At 40.3% G+C, this 19010-nt stretch overlaps 2 protein-coding genes across 6 annotated transcripts; both read left to right on the top strand.

Annotated features, from left to right (window-relative positions):
• Positions 1–2655: 2655 nt before the first annotated feature.
• On the top strand, positions 2656–9032 carry tpma (alpha-tropomyosin). Of its 5 annotated transcripts, none has more exons than XM_030766816.1 (9): positions 2656–2769; positions 3212–3337; positions 5307–5440; positions 5678–5795; positions 5947–6017; positions 6449–6524; positions 6632–6694; positions 6818–6887; positions 8959–9032. In XM_030766816.1, exons 1-9 carry the CDS (start codon positions 2656–2658, stop codon positions 9030–9032), a joined length of 846 nt encoding a protein of 281 aa, XP_030622676.1. The 5 variants fall into 5 exon arrangements, with proteins under 5 accessions (XP_030622676.1, XP_030622679.1, XP_030622675.1 ...); XM_030766819.1 differs by lacking the exon at positions 8959–9032 and adding an exon at positions 7644–7726 and having other exon boundaries at positions 3212–3316; positions 5412–5440; XM_030766815.1 differs by lacking the exon at positions 8959–9032 and adding an exon at positions 7644–7726.
• A 1771-nt stretch (positions 9033–10803) lies between these two features.
• Positions 10804–17367, top strand: fbxo22 (F-box protein 22). The gene is made up of 7 exons (XM_030766743.1): positions 10804–10938; positions 12167–12299; positions 12788–12875; positions 12984–13088; positions 14036–14188; positions 14451–14616; positions 14905–17367. The coding sequence occupies exons 1-7, from the start codon at positions 10808–10810 to the stop codon at positions 15296–15298; spliced, it is 1170 nt and encodes a 389-aa protein (XP_030622603.1). The 5' UTR covers positions 10804–10807; the 3' UTR covers positions 15299–17367.
• Positions 17368–19010: the final 1643 nt, after the last annotated feature.

Below are 19010 nucleotides of genomic sequence, written 5' to 3'. Positions count from 1 at the left end.
CCTATCTCTCCACACACACAAAGAGAGAGAAAGAGAGGAGGTTGGCTTGTAGTATATGACAAACTACAACACCCTCCCAGGTCTTCTCAGAATTTGTATTGGTTCAGTTGCGTTACTGCTGGATACGTTAAAGGTTAAGACATATTCTGTGAGTTATTCAGAAAAATAAAAATTCATTATGTTGTACAGTTTACCTGTGTTAAGAAATGAAGTGTATAACCGGATGGTACATGTTCTGTTTGTCTGAGGCCAGAGTTGACTCCTCCACGTTATCATAGCACAGGCAAGAGAAGTCAGCCGTGATATCACAGCGCAGTAAGCTGTCCAGGCCCATCACACACTGCTGCAAATTCTTACTTCCACACCTCATCCCTCAGTGTATCTCTCACACTTACTACACAAATACAATAACCCATGTTACACACTTCTGACACTCTCTTCCTGCATGTCTGAATGAGAGAACTGAGACTGTGTTCATCCGTTCTTCCTGATTGTCTTTGAATAAAACGCTTTTCTTTTCAATTACATGCCTGGATGAATGATATTTGACCAGTAATTGTGAAACTGAATTGTTTCCGATGATTGACTTAAAGTGTTTTTTTCCCAGCACAACTAAAATGTAATGATGATGAGCAGTGACATGCTGCACCTTGAGAATCTGAAAACCAATTTTATTTGGTCAATAGAAAAGTATTTAAAACTATTTATTGAAAGCCTTTAGGGCAAAAAAAAATTCATTAGCTGATTCGTAGTATATTTTCCAAGTTTGTAGTTATTTGCTGTGGAGAGAGAAAGAGCAGCCCTGTTAAGTTGCCTTCTGAGCAGCGTGTAAGGTGAGTGACTACAGTTAGATAAAACCCTGCCTGAAAAGAGAGTGACAGCTGTCTGTTGTAAGGCACAGCATGACCTTCAAAGACAAAAAGACAAATCCCACCAAACAAAGCACGCACACAGTTTCACACTTTTCTGCAACCGTGATCTCAATTGTTAAAATGCAATGTATGGAGTACATGCTGTTACATTATAAAAAGGCATTTAGACTTTGGATTTTTTGAAAACCTCAGAATGACTGCGGTTCTTGTCCTCTGAGAGACAGCAAAGGAGGGCAGAACTTGTAAACACCGTAAACCAATGCCCAGTTTTGAAAGTGGTGTTTGAGCAGCAAGAAACAGTGTGCTGGCAGGTGTCTAAAGTGGGAAGGATTAAAAATAACTTCCTGAAGAAATATAGAAGGAACAGGAGGAAGGAGAGAGAGTGAGACAAGGGAAATATATTTTTGACCAACGTCCATACCGGCATTTTATATTGCTCCTCCAGCATCAATTGATGAATGTTTCTGCCACCGTTTACAATTAAATTAGTGGAGCTGACCCCAGCGGTTTAACCTCTCCTTTTCGTTGACTTTTTAAAATACTCACAGTAAAGTCCTGTCAAGGACATGAGATCATACTAATACCCAAACTGAATTGTAAATTCGCCTGTTCTGAGTGTTTCGTTTAAAACCTTCAAGAGATTGAACTGGGAGGCTAATGCGAACTATCCCAATCAACGGGGTTTTCCTCTTGGTTGCGCATGTGCAACAGCTGCAGAGTTTCTATAGTAGCAGCTGAGCGTGGCCACAAGCATTCCAGGGTGACTGAAGCTCCTGCCACAGCTTGTAGGAGTCAGCCCTGGCCATGGGCACAAAACAAGATAAACTTTTGTAGACCAACAACCATACCTACTGCTCTCCAGATTGTGAACAATGGCCCAAGGGTCAGGGAGAGCATTTGCTGACATGTCTCTTGATTACATCCTAAAGCACTGACAGAGGTCTTCACCGCAGATAGAGCACATCTGATGAGAACCATCATTCTCCACTAACTCGTATACTTTACGGGCTCTTTGGGGTCATTGCCTCTAACCTCACTGTCGAAACAGTTTCACCAACGGTAACGTAGCAGTAATTCATTGATTAAATTTCTACCTGTCAAAATTTTATTTTCATGCCAGTGGTTGATTTAACGTGGGCATAGACAAATATGATTATTAAGCACGGCTTTTGCCTCTGCGGTGGCACCAGGAATTGTAGGCTAAGAGATTTCTGAATAACGGTCAATTCATTTTAATGACTACAATGACCAAATTCTACCTTAAAAATGTTTAAATTCACAGCAGTAGTGGACACAGTCACATCCATAACATAGCCCTGGAAGAGCACTTTCATGTCGATTACTGACACTATTGTTTTTTAGTTTAATAGAAGTCGCATCTCGCTGTCTCCTCTGAGGGTCAGCTTGACTTCCTCTATTCTTCCCGTGCTCCCTAGGGGTTAGAAATAGGCACAAGTGGTCTCAGTGGGGGTTGAGTCTTATGGCGCAGACCCCATATATAGCCATATGAACGGTCAAATGTCTTGGAACAGCGAATCGCAGAACAGATACTTAAAAAAAGACGCGTGGTAGAGATGGAACCAGTAGGAGTCGTTCCCAAAAAAAGTATTTGTTGTCCTGCGGAACTTGTCAGCTCTCTGCGAAAGCACATATTTGACAGCTCGCAGTGAGATCGAGCTTGCACTCCAGCTCGGCGTTCAGTTAGGCTCAGACGCTCTTCGCCTCTCTCCATCCAGTATCTCTGCTGTATCGTTTGGTGTGGCCAAACAAACAATAAGCAGCCATGGATGCCATCAAAAAGAAGATGCAGATGTTGAAGCTCGACAAGGAGAATGCCTTGGACAGAGCTGAGCAGTCCGAGGCAGATAAGAAGGGAGCGGAGGACAGAAGCAAGCAGGTCGGCACCTTAAGCACTTTATTAGTACCTTCGTGACAGGCGCTGAGTTCCTTTACAAAGATTGTATTCAGCTACGCAGATATGGATAAAAACGAGTGGAAGCATATGAGGATTATACAGTTTCATAAAGATAGAACGCTGTATTTGATTAGTTCTCTCTCTCTGGATGTGCATAAATTCTGGAGTAGATTTTCAGCTTCAAACTTTACATCATTAGATAAAACTTTAATCAGATCACCCGTTGAAGTGTCGCTGAATTAACAGTTAGCTAATGAAAATAACTAGTTTCTTGGCCTAGATTGGCTTTCTGATTATATGTTTCACTATTAACTAACCACATATCTCTTCCCATCTCCTTTTGCGCACCGATGTTTCGTGCTGCGTAAACGCGCACTCTCCACTATGGCATGCCCCATGACCCACCCACCTGGTGGCCTGACAGCTAGAGGATGATCTGGTAGCCCTGCAGAAGAAGCTGAAGGCAACTGAGGATGAGTTGGACAAATACTCCGAGGCCCTGAAGGATGCTCAGGAGAAACTGGAACTGGCTGAGAAGAAGGCCGCTGATGTAAGTGCTGACAATTTAAACGTCCCACTATCACAACATATTTGCGGCCCTAAGAAAAAAAACACGTGCAGCTATGGACATCTCCTGAGACCCATATTTCATCACCTAATGTCGGCAATCATGGGAATAGTATTTATTACAGATGTTTTAGTATCATAGCGAGGAATAGCTGGCCCTCCTTTCAGTAAGTTAATTCCTCCTACTAAGTGGTCAGTATCAAGTTATTTCTTAGCACCCAGAATTTTCAACAATATGTTTTGAAAGTGAGTAGTAACGCACAGGTGGAAAAACATTCTCGTTATAATATGTGCAGTTCGACGGGAGTTTGTGAGTGGAAGGGTATAATTAGCGCAGCGCTTTATAAGGAAAGACTGGAGCTTAGAGAAGTCGATAGTGCCCCGTGTAAGCCTTGTGTTTAAATGGGCTCCCGTGTAGAATTTCGCTTCTCTTTGTCGACACTTAAGACAACTTACTATTTCGCTAGTAACTACACGTCGTTGTCCAAGAGGACACTGTGCAAAATAGCCTCCCAGCACTTCTTCTTTGTAATAATAATAATAATAATAACAACAACAATAACATCAACAGCAACAACAACAACAACAATAATAATAATTATAACAATAATAATAACAACAACAACAACAACAATAATAATAATATAGTACCTACAGAGTAATGAGTACCTACAGTCAATCTTGAAGTTATAATATTCAGTATTTATTTTCCTTGTTATTTAAGACATATTTTAATTAGCTTATTTGCCACCATAGCTTAATCAGCAGCCGAATTTAGACTTTGATCCTGGATCTAAACATAATATTAAATGATATTAAATAAATAAATACGTACATACATACATGCATACACACATACACAGGCCTACATACATACATAAATGTGTGTGAACTGTTTAAGAAATAAGCTGGCGGGGCCGGGGCTAAGGAGACATCAGAAATCTATATGAAACTGAGAGAAGTTATTGCATTTTCTCTAGAGGCAGTTTATGCGGTAGTGCCTCCTGCATGCCTTCAAACACAATAACAAACAATCACAACGACAAAAGACAAATAACCCATCGTCAGTACTGTAGCACATAAAACAAAAACCAGTAGTAACAACCCTACAAATATTTACAAATACCAGTGTGCCTGAGACCGAGTAACTTCCGGTGTGAAGTGTGCGGGTGTAGTCTCCCCGAGTAACCAGGTGGGAGCCGGTCATCCCTAGTCCCATCCCAGAACACTGCAGCCTGCTTGTTAGTCTCTTAACGTCTAAAAATTAACTGCTATCAGAATGGCTGGAGCAGAATATCTTGAAGCTGTTAAAAGGAAAATTAAATCATTGCAAGACCAGGCAGACGATGCTGCAAACAAGAACGCGAGATTGCAAGATGAGCTCGACGCAGAGCGACGTGCAAGAGAATCAGTAAGCTAATAATATAAGACTATTAGAGTGGCTGTCGGTCGCATTAGCATCAGATAAACCTGATCTCTTTAGCACAATATTTGCCATTCATTTAGTAACTGAGCGGCCGGTGCGTGTGTTTTATTTCGTGCGTAATATGTTAGGAAAAAAAGGATGGTTACATTTAGGGCGGAGAATATCCATCTACTTTCCACAAATCGATGCATATGGCTAGCGTCACATAATCAGCTAACAGAAGTCGTTTTTCGGATTATTTAGACTATTTATCAGGCTGTCAGTTTTCATGCTTGGAACCTGTAGAGAATAAATGAATAAAGCAAAGAGGGCTCTGCAAAAGTAGGGATGTCAAGGCTTCAGAACATATTTTCATCAAAGCGACTTGTCATGCCCCCTGCTGGACGTATCAGATGATTGATGAGTGCATTTGCTCTGTTTAACTGAGGTGTGTTTAAGTGTGACAGTGAGAGTGTGTTGCTGTCCTGTGTATAAGAGTGTGTGTAGATCTCTGGTGGTCTGATTATTTGACTCGGTGTGTTTGTAGGCTGAGGGCGATGTAGCTTCCCTGAACAGACGTATCCAGCTGGTTGAGGAGGAGTTGGACCGTGCTCAGGAGCGTCTGGCCACTGCTCTGCAGAAGCTGGAGGAGGCTGAGAAGGCTGCTGATGAGAGTGAGAGGTAGGTAACTCTTTTTTTCTCTTTCTCTCTCCCTCTCTCTCTTCCTCTCTTTTACACACACTACACATGGCACTTTGGACATAAGTAACAAGTGTAGAGATTTAGACTATGTATCTACATGGAAAGTGTTAGAGGTAAATTTCACAGATTGGTATTGTTATCTTGTTCCATGACTCATCCCGTCAATTTTACTCCATGGAGCAATGCTCAAGTTTAAATCATCTCTTTCTCTTTCAGAGGCATGAAGGTCATTGAGAACAGGGCTTTGAAAGATGAGGAGAAGATGGAACTGCAGGAGATCCAGTTGAAAGAGGCCAAGCACATTGCTGAGGAGGCTGACCGCAAGTATGAGGAGGTGAGCTCTCCCTCTTTCTCACACTCTTGTATGCACACACACACACACACACACAGTAAATTACAATTTTTACTGACTCTTTCTCTCTGTGTCTCTCTCTGCTCTTCTCCTCTCTGTCTGTGCTGTTCTGTCTGTCTGTGTGTGTGTTCAGGTGGCCCGTAAGCTGGTGATTGTTGAAGGTGAGCTGGAGCGCACAGAGGAGCGTGCTGAGTTGTCTGAGGGGTGAGTTCTTCACATTGAAGCTTGTCTTTCCTAAACAATATCAGCAATAATTGTCCAACCATTTAGCAGATTTCTGCTTTCCAGTTCTTACGTATTATTATCTCATACTTACAATGTGTTAATTGATGTTAAAGGTCATCAAGTTTTTGGACATTTCTTTGAAAGACCCTATGCTGTATTTTTGATGCGGTGCATATAGCTGGGAAACTTAATACAATGTTCACAAGTACTTTGAACGTGCTAAATAATAGTAGTAAAATATCTAAGGATGTTTGGTAGTGCTAGCTAGAGAGGGGCTTAATTTTATGAATTTCTCTATAACTCTCTCTCTCTCTCTCTCTCTCTCCCTTTATCTCTCTCTCTCTGTCTTTCTCTCTCTCTTTCTTTCTCTTTCTTTCTCTCTCTTTCGTTCCCTGTCTGTAAAAAAACAGTAAGTGTTCTGAGCTGGAGGAGGAGTTGAAAACTGTGACCAACAACCTGAAGTCTCTGGAGGCTCAGGCTGAGAAGGTATGGCATGTCTAAGGGGAAGATACATGTGTGCAGATGTCTGTTCACTCGTGTGTAGGTCTTTAATGGATGTTCTCTCATGCTTGTCTCACTCATTCTGTCTACAGTACTCTCAGAAAGAGGACAAGTATGAGGAGGAGATCAAGGTCCTCACTGACAAGCTGAAGGAGGTGAGTTCTCTCAAGTCCTCCTCACTGGGTTTGGTGGATGGGTTTATACGTATGTCTTACTGCAGAAACCAAGCATATGTCTGCTGATGAGTAGATATACCCACCCCTGACTTTATGTCATAGGCTGAGACCCGTGCTGAGTTTGCTGAGAGATCAGTTGCCAAGCTTGAGAAGACCATTGATGATCTTGAGGGTATGTACTTCTCCACAACTCTGTCATTCAGCCTTCCAATAGACTGTGGCTGAGCAACTGAGGTGTGCTCACTAAGACTTAATAATGTCATCCAATATTACAGGATTTTAGACTATATTAACTTTTTTACAGTGGAATACACGGTCCCTTTTTGCACTAAGATGTATCTGTTTCTGTACCAATTACCAATATTTTCAATAAGTCTCTGGCTAGTTTTGGAGTTACTCTCCCTGTTTGAATCTGTCTGCAAAGACATTCCCTGCCCCACCCTTTGTGTAGCTCAAGATACTGTGGTGTCACAATTTACAGAGATTTGAAAAGATACTTGAAAAGACACTGTGGGCTTTGCTGTATTTTGTTCAGTTTGAAGCTGCCAGAGACTTCTGACTTAAGATGGTCCACTGAGGCACATCTGAAGCATTTGTATTGCTAATTAGAGGACATGATACCTCGAAGCTTTGGACTTGGAAGTTAAACTGATAGCTGAAATAATCAGATCTCATCAGACATCATAGTACCACTGTCAAGAAAAATCTCTTCTGTTTCCAAAGTTTGTTCAGTTCATTTGTTTTTTTTTTCATGACCACATTTTGCTTGCAACTCTTTTTTTCCACTCTCACACTTTTTTTTTACTCTCCTTTCTGCATCTATGTCTTGGTTCTTCTTTGCACAATCGTTTGTGGTCATCCCACAAATTTCCCTGGCGCCCCCCACCCCCCCACCCCCATTGCCGTATGCTCTGATTGGCTCCTGTAGATGAGTTGTATGCCCAGAAACTCAAGTACAAAGCCATCAGTGAGGAGTTGGACCACGCTCTCAATGACATGACCTCCATGTAAATATCCTCGCCAGCTGTTTGCGTGTTTTCCTGCATGCTGGGACTGTATCAGCTCTCACCTTTTCCTTCTCATCCTTCACACTCAAATTCACCAAGCATTCTTCACATAGCTCTTTCAATACATCTCCTTCATAACATTCCTATCCATAAGTAACTTGACCTACCTTAACACGTGGAAATCCTCTGTATAGTCTTAATTTTACGTTTCCTAAGGTAACATGAGTTTTGTGTTTATGCTGAGTGGACCTGGAGCTTCATTAACCTTTTGTGACTCTGGGTTTGGAGTATTCAGCCTAAACCATAAATGATAACCAGAGGCTGATTCTATCAAGTATAAGGTCTTTGCTGAATAATTACACACAAATATGCATGTTGGAATAACCTCACATTAGCCTACCGCTTGCTCTCTTCAACAGCATGTCTGCTCTCTGTTTTTTTTCCTTCTTTCTGTTACATTTGGTTTTTTTCCCTCTCTTTCCCCCCCACAGATAATTTGTTCGTTTGCCATCACAGATGCCTGGTGTTGGCTGAGCAGCATCTCTTTCTTTTCTTCAGCATTTCTCTTTCTTGCTCTCTGTCACTGCTTTTCTCCATCACGCCATTTTTTTGTTGTGGAGATGGATCGCTCAGCCATCAGATCCCATCACTTGTACAGAACTTTAAATGATTTTGCTCTCTGTAAAATAACATTTCTTCCATCTCTGTAAGTTCCATGCTCTCTCTTTCTTTTAAGTTTGACTTAGTTCTTTTCATTTCTACGTCCTTAATTTATTGTTGAGAAGCTTCAATAAAATCAAAAGCTCCTCTCACTCATCTCATGTTGATTTTGTTTTATTAGTTTATCATACATGTCATCTTTACCATTCTGTTTATTCACTTTCGTATTCAGTTTACAGACATACTCGGAAGGGTCGGTGAAAATCAAATAAAACAAAATGTCCTCTCAAAACAATATATTGCATTCATGCTGACAAGAAGATGCTTGTCATTAGGCAGTTTTCACAGCAGATTAAAGGATTTCTTCTGACCGTGTGAAAAAATACTCAGACACAGAACAAGAGAAAAGTAACAAGCATCGTCGTTTTCTGTCTTTATGTACTAACAAATCTCTCTCTCTCTCTCTCTCTCTGTCTCTCTCTCTCTCTCTGTTTTTCTCTTTGCACCTCCATATTTTTGCCACTCCCTCAATGTACAACTCCTTCTGTCGTCTAATCCTACTGTCTGATTGGCTAGATCGTCTCTATCAACAGCTTCAGAAAAACCGCCTGCTCTCTCATGAGCTCAGCTTAGCTCTGAATGAGGACTAAACTGACACTAAACTGTTTAATTCTGAGTTTTGTGGCCTCTCAACACTGTGCCTCATGTACACATCCACACACAAACACACGCTACAAGTGGAGTGTTCACGGTGCTCAACAGACATGTGATGTACAAGATCAGCTAATAAAAGTAGGGGTGGCAAGAAGGACAAGGATTAGTGATGTATGCAAATACCAAACATACTGTAAATAAGAGTTTTGCATTAGTGTAATTTAAATGACTCCAGAGCATTAACTGAAATGTAGGACTGCTAAATGCATTAGCAGTTGCTTTTCTTTGCGTTTCTGTCACTTTTATTTGCTTAGTGTTAATTTACTCTTGTCAGTGAAGTTGTGACACGCATTGACTCATGGTTGTGACATGTAAACCTTGTCTATACAGAAGCAGTAAGCACTGAAAAGCTTGCCTTACCTTAGCTGAGTCAGGAATCCTATTCAGTAATGGTTACCATGGCAGCCTCCCTCCGTGGAGGATGGATGTATTTAGCTTGCCAGCTCATGGTACTCCTTAGAGGGTGACAACATCAACTGCACAGGAAAATATAGGTACAAAGGCTGTCTGTGCAATACAGTCTCACAGCAGGAGAACTGAAGTCATGTTATCCCAGACTAACAAATTAAAGTCTATGCTCTCATGATATCATGTGCATAAGAACTGATATATATTTAATACACTCAGTATCTGGTATATAGGTACTGAGTGTACTAAAGGACCTGTGACTACAGATTGTTTGTGTCAACGTGTTTCAGGTTTTCATGAATTCAGCAAATTCAATGAGTATTCACTCATTACCTAATAATGTAATAAACTTAGCAAATATTAAAAATACTGTGTTCTGTTCAGTTATTTTGCCATCTGCCACTGGTTTTGAACAGTGCTAGTGTCTGCTCAAGAGAAATACAGGGTAACTGCTTAATGAATGAGTCCAAAAGAGATTCTCCTCCCTAAAAAAAGTATTAGTACATTTTTAAGGCTTTAAAAGTATTCATTTCTAAAACAGTAAAGCTAGATGTGTAATAAGAGGTAAAAGCTTCATTTCAGATGTTACTATTTATTCAGGGTTCGTGGCCTGTGTGTTGGTTGTTTTAATGGGCCTTTAAAATAAATGTTAGGTCTACAATGACATCACTAATTACAGCCATGGCCATATCTAGTCAATCAGTACAGAATACATACAAGCAGTAGGCGATTTGTAGGGGGGCGATGGGGAATGCTATCCCCCTTGTTAGCAAAATGACCAGAATACATGCCCCTTGTTAATCCCCCTCTGTACTCTATAGAGTAGAGTGCGTGACCGTTGGGCCATCCCCCCTGTTAAAAAATAACAAATCACCTACTGCATACAAACATATTCACGAAAGTACTATCCAAGCCCGCTTAAAATCTTTGAAAATAAGCAATATTAATGAGCTACCTTTCGTTACATCTATAAACTAAATCAGTTTGTTTTAGGGGAAAAAAGAGAAGACAAATAAAGGTACAATGATCATATTCCACACAAGTAAATTTACAGCACAGAACATTCTCCAGAATGCGTCAGTGTATCTCCTTATTATTCAGAACAGACATTGCTCATTTTGTTTTTGCGCGGCTGGTTTATTTGAGGACTCATTAATGTTCAGTTGATGGAAGACGTTGACCCGCGCAAGTAACGATGCTTTTAACAGGCTCAAGCTCTAGGTGGCGCAACACGGCTTACCCATAACCCGTTCGAAAGAGGAAGAAGAAGACGATCTATGATTTCACTTTGTCAAGAACCAAAATGGATGAAGACGCTAACTCACGTAATGTTCCACAGGAAAGTAAAGCTGGATATGTTCTTAGTAATGTGGCAGAGGTAGTTGAGAGGATCTTGACATTTGTGCCGACCAAGTCTCTCTTCCAGGTTGCTAGGTATGTTGTGCTTAGTTAACCCATGTTTTTTTTAAGCTACCACGCTTTGCTGGATGAACTGTTGGCTCAATGTAGCAGAGCCTATATGAACAAACAAAGGTCAGCAGTCGGGTTTCAAAATGAAACAAAAACAAAAAATTCATTATTGAACAACTGTACTGAGATCACACATACGTTTAAACACTGCTTTTACAAGATTTTAGGATAAATTAATATTAGCTCTTGCATTGCAGCTAACAAGCAAGTTTACAGTTGTGTGTTTCAGCTCTTGGTTATGAGGTGTTTATATAGGAAGCGAAGGAAGTGGCTAATCAGTTAAATTTCAGTCATAAAGGCCTAGATTGAATTGAAACTAACGTCTTAGATTGCATTGTTATGTCTACGTCATACGTCAAACCTATAAATGACGCTGTTTTGTTTACAACATTCAAAAGATTTTCGACCATTTCGATCAGCACATTTCAGACGGCTGGTCTATACCTTAAACTCTTTAGCTATGTTTGCAATGAGGCAACATTTGGGTGGCGAATTGTGCAGAGGACTAATTGTTTGCGACAAGAAGAAATAATTAAACGATGTATGATTGCAGTTACTCTGCAAATACGATGACTGAAGTCCTTGATGGTGCTCCTTTGCGGGAGGGAAAAACAACAACAAACCCATACAAACACAGTGACGCTTCAGGAAGTAAATCTCGTATGGTTGCGTTTAACGTGAGGATGGTCGTACATTGTGTTTTGTCTTAAGAACGTTTAGACTGTTGAGTTGTAATATATATTCTACGCACCGAAACAGGAAATTTCCAATTCATTGTGTAGCAGTGATGGCAATCCATGGCTTTCAGGATGATACTTAACTTTTGTTTCCCTGAAAACATCAGGGTTTTATAATAAATAATAAAAATAGTATCACATAGATTGTAAATAGACAGGAAAGTGGCATACATTAATTGGGCCTCTAACACTGCAGTCAGATTGGTTGGAGACTTTGGAAGTGTACTTGGCAGTGTTAAGAATCACTTTACATTTTTTAGATTTTTTGCTTTTGCCAGCTGCTAGTTTTCATTATTTTCATGAATTTACACCTGCATATTTGATAAATTGCATTAAAATCACTTTGAATAAACAACATGCAATCAAACGATAGGTATTGTAGATGATCTGCATAATTTTGCTGTGCTAATACTAAAACCAAACTGTCGTATTATTGTCTGTGATTTCTTTATCAGTGTGTCTCGACTATGGAGGAATTGTGCACGCAGAGTACTCAGAACTCAGCAGAAACTGACTTGGCTGTCAGCCTCTGGCACGGGCAAATATGATGAACACATACTCCTCAGAAAGCTGTCTGAGGAACTTGAGGTCAGACTGATGAGTCATCACTCACATGTTCCTTAGAGGCACAGAAACTGGAAACATTGCGAACTGTGTGTGAAGATCTAATCCATCGCAGAAAATTTACTCCTACTTCCATTTACTGAGCTTAAGTGTTCCTCCTGAGTAGTTTACTTCAGCAGTGCGTGGACGTTCTATTTTAGCACATGTCACCAAACCCCCCCCCCCCCCCCCCCCCCAATAACATAAGAACAATGTGTTGGATTTATTGTTCAAGCAATGCATTTACAAGAGCATTATTTTCAGCACTGATGAGGATGAGAACATGTTTTAAAATAGTACATGCACTTGGAAGGAACTGTTCACCACACAATATATATTAATAGGATTGTTTCCACTTCAACAATATGTATGCTATAATACATGCAAGTTTGCCTCAGGATTCTGATAGTTTGTTTTTTTTTTTATTTGTAATTATTGTTAATTTAATTTTGTTTTTCCCCTGACACCCACAGAACATCTACTTGCTACCTCAGGCCGCTTTGTTGATGGTTGACAGTGAGAACTTTAATTTGCATGATGACCATTACAAACAGAAGAAAGGTAAAACACTATTTAACTGGTTAACTAAAAGGGCTTTGTATGCTCCTTGAGAAAGGTTATGATATGCATGATGTTGATTTGCTGTCCCATGTCACCTTGTTTATACAGCCAGGAAGTGTCGTGAAGAGGAGGATGGAAACTCTGTGGAGAGGCTTAGATGTCTCTTTCCTCAAAACTGTGACATACTGGGCATTGTCACTCCTGGGGTTGTGTGTAAGAGTCTGTCTTTCCCCTGTTGTTTGCTTTCAGGACATATGGTAGTGTATTCTTAGATCCTCATTGGGTCTGCAAGCATGTTTCTGGGATAGCATCAGTAGATGGGTAGTATGTTTGCAGTTTTTTGTTAACAATAATTAGGGGTGTAACGGTACACAGAAGTCACGTCTTGGTTCACACCACGGTTTGGACATCATAGTTCAGTACGAGTTCGGTACAACGGAGAAAAAGCAACAAAAACCCCAAATGCATAAGGCTATGTTTCTTTCAACAGGCAGTAGTGCAGTTGATCGTACAGCTGTACCATCTGTGTGAAGAAAACAAGCCTTACTACAGCTCGTTCTGAATTCCGTGTGTTTGGGATGTCACAACTGCACATGGCCGCCTACAACAGCGTGTAGCCAATAGTAGGCTTAAGGAATGCGGTTTACTTTTTACTTCAATTTACTGGTAAACAAGGACATAAGGTCCTTGAAAACTTATGTTGTTATATGTTTGCACCACAATCAGATCCCAAGTCTTAGAAAGAAAAGAACAAACCAACTATGATAGAGCGAAATGAGAGACTCGTGCTTGTGAAATTTGGTTTCGCATTACGTTCATCAGTCTTCGCAGGTACCGCTTATTCTCCGCATGACTGCATGCACCGAACCGTAATGTCCGCACTGTGACGGTTTGGGACGGATACGGGTACTGTTACACCCTTAATAACAGTTAAAGTACACTGATTTATTGCAGTGTGCTTATGTGGAGTGACATATGTGAAAACTATATTTATGTGTAAGTACTTTATATGTTAAGATCTCAGTGTAGGTTTTGGAAGATGAAATGAGATGTTATGTTGCTTCTGCCAAGCTCAATGTTAGGTCTTGTTTCGATGTGGGTGAATGAATAAAGACTTGTATCTCTGACAGAATGTGGTATGTAATTTCTGTGTGACACAGTGACCCCTGGTGGTTTCCCCAGCAAGCCCCCTGAGGAGCATGAGGATGGGGAAGCTGGCTTTGGCCTGCTCTTTCCCAGCATAGAGGGCATTAACATCCGCCCCTTCCACTTCTGCAGGCGAACCCTTAATGCTGAAGCTCTACAGGAGGCAGGTGAGTTGTGTACACATGATCAGATGGTACATCTTGCATACTGTGTAGGATTGCAGGTAGTATTAAAGCCTTTAAAGCGCTAGTATGTTTCAAACCATAGCAGCGACACAACAAGAAGATTCTAAAAATCCTCATCTCATTATAGAAACATGAATTTACGGGACACGCTCTTTGGAAAACATTGACTATTGGGGACAGTAACCCTTTTAACCTGGTTATTAGCATTTTAATGGGTTTTTCCCTTTGTGCTCTGTCTTCGCAGGATTGGTGGGTAACCCTGAGCTGAGAGTGGTTCTGCTGTTTGGATATGAGGCCTACAAATCTGGAGCTGCCCGCTTCCTCCATGAACTGCTTAAACCCTTGGCTAACAGTAACGCTCTCATTGCTGGGGGACATGTTGAGAAGGTTTTTTCCCCTCCTAGAAAATGGTGAGTAGAGACCTGTATGATGGTTGATTTGAATTGGGGAGTCATTTGCCATTTCTCTGGATTGACTCTGATTAAACTGCACTCTGCTCTACTGCTTAACAGTCCAGAGGATGTTCTCTTTGGAATGTTCTTCAGGGCATGTGGTTTGGGATTAAGACCCAGCGAAGGGACACATTTGCTGGCCTTACAGCATGTGGAAATGTGGTTTTCTGGTGGACCTGTGTAAAGGAAACAAGTCACTTTGTTGTGAGATTTAATTTTGTTCTTTGCCATCTTTCTGCTGCGTAGTTGTTCTCAGGGCTCATTTGGAGTAGTGGGGTTTTCCCTGAGTGGTCCCAGGATCCAAGGGGCGTCGGTACTGCTCGAGCAGGACGTCAGCACCCCCGAGGCGGCTGAGGCTACCCTCCTGCGGCTCAAAGCGGCAAACATCCCTGAAAAGAACACCATCGGCTTCATGTTCGCCTGCGTGGGGCGCGGACACAACTACTACAACGGCAAGCGCAACGTGGAGGCTGACACTTTCCGCAAGGTCTTCCCGACCGTGCCGCTTTTTGGTTTCTTTGGCAACGGGGAGATCGGCTGCGACCGTATAATCAAGGACAAGTACAGTCTGAGTGAAACAGATGCTGATGGTCTTCAGCATGGCTACACCACTGTCATGAGTCTGGTGCATCTGGGCTGATCCATTCTCACTGTACAGATTATGCCTATCCCGTCTAAAAGAGTCAGGAGTTTCAGGGTTTACGGCCAAACTCCCAACTCAACTCTCCAACAGCAAGGCAGTTCTGAGGGTCAAGGTGTTTGTGTATTTTTCTCTAAGCTTCCTCTGCGAAAGATTTTAAGGATAGTCCTGTAGGATTATATTGATAAAGAAAGATACCGATCATATTTAAACAAGTCAGACAGGCATGGTGCTACTCCTTGTATCTAAATAACCATTTTAGGATCAGTCCTAAAATATTATGCATACACACATTACTTCATTGTTTAAGAAAAATCAGATCAGGACTCTTCTTCAGTCAAAGGGGTTTCATTTGATCTGTCTGGATTACTTTGGTCTATTTGCCTGTCATATCAAAGATTTTCCAAGAAGGACTTTTTTTTTTTTAAATAACTTAAAGCACTTTTATTGAAGTCTAGTGCAAGGAAACTCTTTCCAAACTTTCCATGTACCTTAGCACTGAATTGTTTCTTTTCTACCTTTTCTGTGACTTGGATCTACCACACTGATGTGTTGGTAGAGCTTTGAGCAGGTCCATAGAAACTGATAATAATCTCTTCCCTAAGGAGAACTTACTCTGTTTACTGCTTCACTGATAATAATCTCTTCCCTAAGGAGAACTTTATTTACTGCTTCATTTTCCTCCTGGTGGTTTGTCCTGGCTCAGAGTGAGGGGTTAAAGTTCACTCATCATCATAAAATTCTCTTCTACACAATAAACTTTGTACTCTTTATACTGCCATCACAGTTTAACTCTTCAAGGTTGTTTTTTTTTTTTTTTACAAACCCTAATTGATTGGTTGAGCGATGATGACATTTTCTCTGTGGGCTGATGTTCTATCAGATTCTATTCTCTTAAGTAAAATCAAAAAAGTGTTATTGCTTTCATTTGAAGGTCATAAATGGTTACGATTTACTAATGAAAACATGCTGATTACAGAGTGATTGTATCAGTTAGACACTTTTTTATGTCAGACTTGGCTTTGAAAGAAAGATGGCTGTCATGCCTTTAGTTAATTCCCCGTGGACAGGCAGAGGGTGTCTCTCGTTGGTTTGATTTGTGTTAGTTAAACATGCATGTGTGCCTGTGGACCAGTCTGGTCTCGAGTTTTACACCGAAGGTATGGCCAAGCCTTTTGTTCAGTTTCTTATTCTTTATATAACTTTAGTGTCCTGAAGTGATATTTGCTGGAGTATTGGTACACGGGGCATATGGTCTCAGGTATCAGCAGCCAAGACTCTGTTAGGGAATGGAAATACAATGTTTGGATCTAACTGACACACAGACTTTAGCAGTTAATCCTTGGAAAGCCTGATTCTGATGTAATTGGTTTCCTGTTCCACAGTCAAGCATCTTTTCCCATCATTTTCCAAAGGTTCAGTGTCACCTAACGCTTAAATTTGAGTCTGTCTTCTGGTCAATACACACATGGTTAATTATTAAGACAGAGGGTTGAGAGTCACTGTGACTAGTGCTTTGTCATTTGTCAACATAAATGACATTTCTCTTCTGTGAATTACCCTTGAGATGAACAGTGCACAATAGTCACAACATCAACAATAATGTAATAGTCACAATCATAATAATCATGGCATCATTTCTGCAAAATATATTTGGTAACATAATTCATATGGAATGCCATGTTTCCTTGGCCTTTTACTGTCAGGTTCACTTTGCTGTTATGGAGACAGTAAATTTTCAAATTTTCAAGCCATTAATTTTATTTGAGGCCTTCCCTCACAATCCCTCACTGAATGCCAGTATATTTAGTTCTAACCATTAAATATGTTAAGTTAAATCCCTTGCAAGGTCGCAAAGGTATGTGTCAAAACTGTATTTGTATTCAGCTGATTGAAATTAGGTATATTTTGGAGTGGTGAACACATATAATAATAATAATGGAAATGGTCAGATGTTGTACTTTAATAAAGAAACTTCAGGTAATTTCTCATAGATCTGATTCATGAACATTCCCATGACTTCCTAGGTGTGTGCTTTGCCCATCTGGTTTCATGTTTCACCCAATAAACGGTCTGTTAAGGAGTCGTATTTCTGATTGTGTGTTTTTGTAAAGTCCTTGTCTTCAGGGCCATAACATATACTGAAGAGACTTTGATCATATCAGGAAAGCTCTTGATGTGCATCTAAGTGGCAGAAGACCTGAAGCATGCAGAGATGCTATTCTCCCAGCACTCAAACGCAACATAAAGCTTTAACTATGGTGATTACATGACCTCAGTGATCACATACAAAATGCATATTGGGTGTAAAGGATGCAAATTGTCCAATATTCTGTGGACATTTGCCTAACACATCATTCACTTTGAAAAATTCCTCAGGACTCTACTATGCTACTGTCCACTCAAATGAGGTAGCCTCTCCTCCTGCCAGTAGAGAGCAGCAAAAACTCAGCTACAGATCTTGTATACTGATGTTAAACTACTTTCAGTCACTTTTGCATACCACTCCCTGACTACTTTCTCTTTGGGTCTTCAGGTGTGGAAAATTCAGGAATATTCCTGTATAATTAAAGAAAAATCATCTCTAGTAAATAACACTGTCTAACCAAACATCATGCACACATGATATATTTGAATTTAAAATTTTAGTTTTAAGTGATGAAAAGCTACTGATACTTTAGGGAATATTGTACTCTGTCTTGTGACATATCTGAAATGCACTCTCTACATGCATGTGCTTCAGTCAGTGTAGCTTTTCAATACCGTTTGTTAATACAGCTTCTGGAGCCGAAAATCAGTACAAACTGTGGCCTCTTAATTCCATATGCCACATAGCTAAACTGTGTTACTTTGAGCTCATAAAGGCCAGTATACCGCTACTACTACTGATAACAATAGTAATCATAATAATTTGTTTTGATGTAATTTGTTATGTTGTTCGTTACTAATTTTATTTTTTGCTGTGTAATTTCTGGAATTGTATTTCAGAGCCCAGTCGCCTCATTTCATTTTGTAGTTTGAGCAAATGTTGCAATGTTATAGTCTACCTTTGTTATTCATTTATTTACTGCAGAAGTGGGCAGAGGTGGGTTTTTAAAAAATTTTTTGCCCTGATGACACAATGACATATGTAGCCACAAGACCCAAGAACCATGGTCACATAAGATCCCAGGGCATGGCTAAGCTTTACATGTCTTGTGTTCGCAACTTTGTATCTTGCAGGAACGAGTTCTTAAGATGTGGTCATTTAAAACAAAGTTATTTGTTAATAAGATTGCTGTAATTACCTAAAGAGTCAGCGACACCCTGGTGCACGAATTCTTTCTTTAATGGACTGGCTGATGCTGTTTTGTTTCAGACTTGGAGTTGATGAGTAAAGACATATGGAAGTCCCAAGTGTCAAGGCGTGCCGGCATTGTTAACCTGCACCACTTGAAACACATTTCCAGTTTTAAGTTCTCAAGTTTTCAAGTTCTCTGGCTGACCTGGTAAGACTCTGGGCAAAAATTTTCAGGTTTTTATAGCCATGAGGTAAAATATTCTCTTATACTTCTGTGCTTTAAATAATAATAATGATAATAATAATAATACTATACTACTACTACTACTAATAATAATAATAACAATTGTCTCAATTCATTGCAGATGACCAAAACCAACTGAAGTCTTGTAAAGCCATTGTGATTAATTTACTTTGCATGAGCCTAAGAAG

Source organism: Chanos chanos, chromosome 2 (genome assembly GCF_902362185.1).
Source record: "Chanos chanos chromosome 2, fChaCha1.1, whole genome shotgun sequence".
Classification (NCBI taxonomy): domain Eukaryota; kingdom Metazoa; phylum Chordata; class Actinopteri; order Gonorynchiformes; family Chanidae; genus Chanos; species Chanos chanos.
The sequence above is the reverse complement of the archived record's forward strand: the minus strand, read 5'-3'. Positions and strand labels throughout refer to the sequence as shown.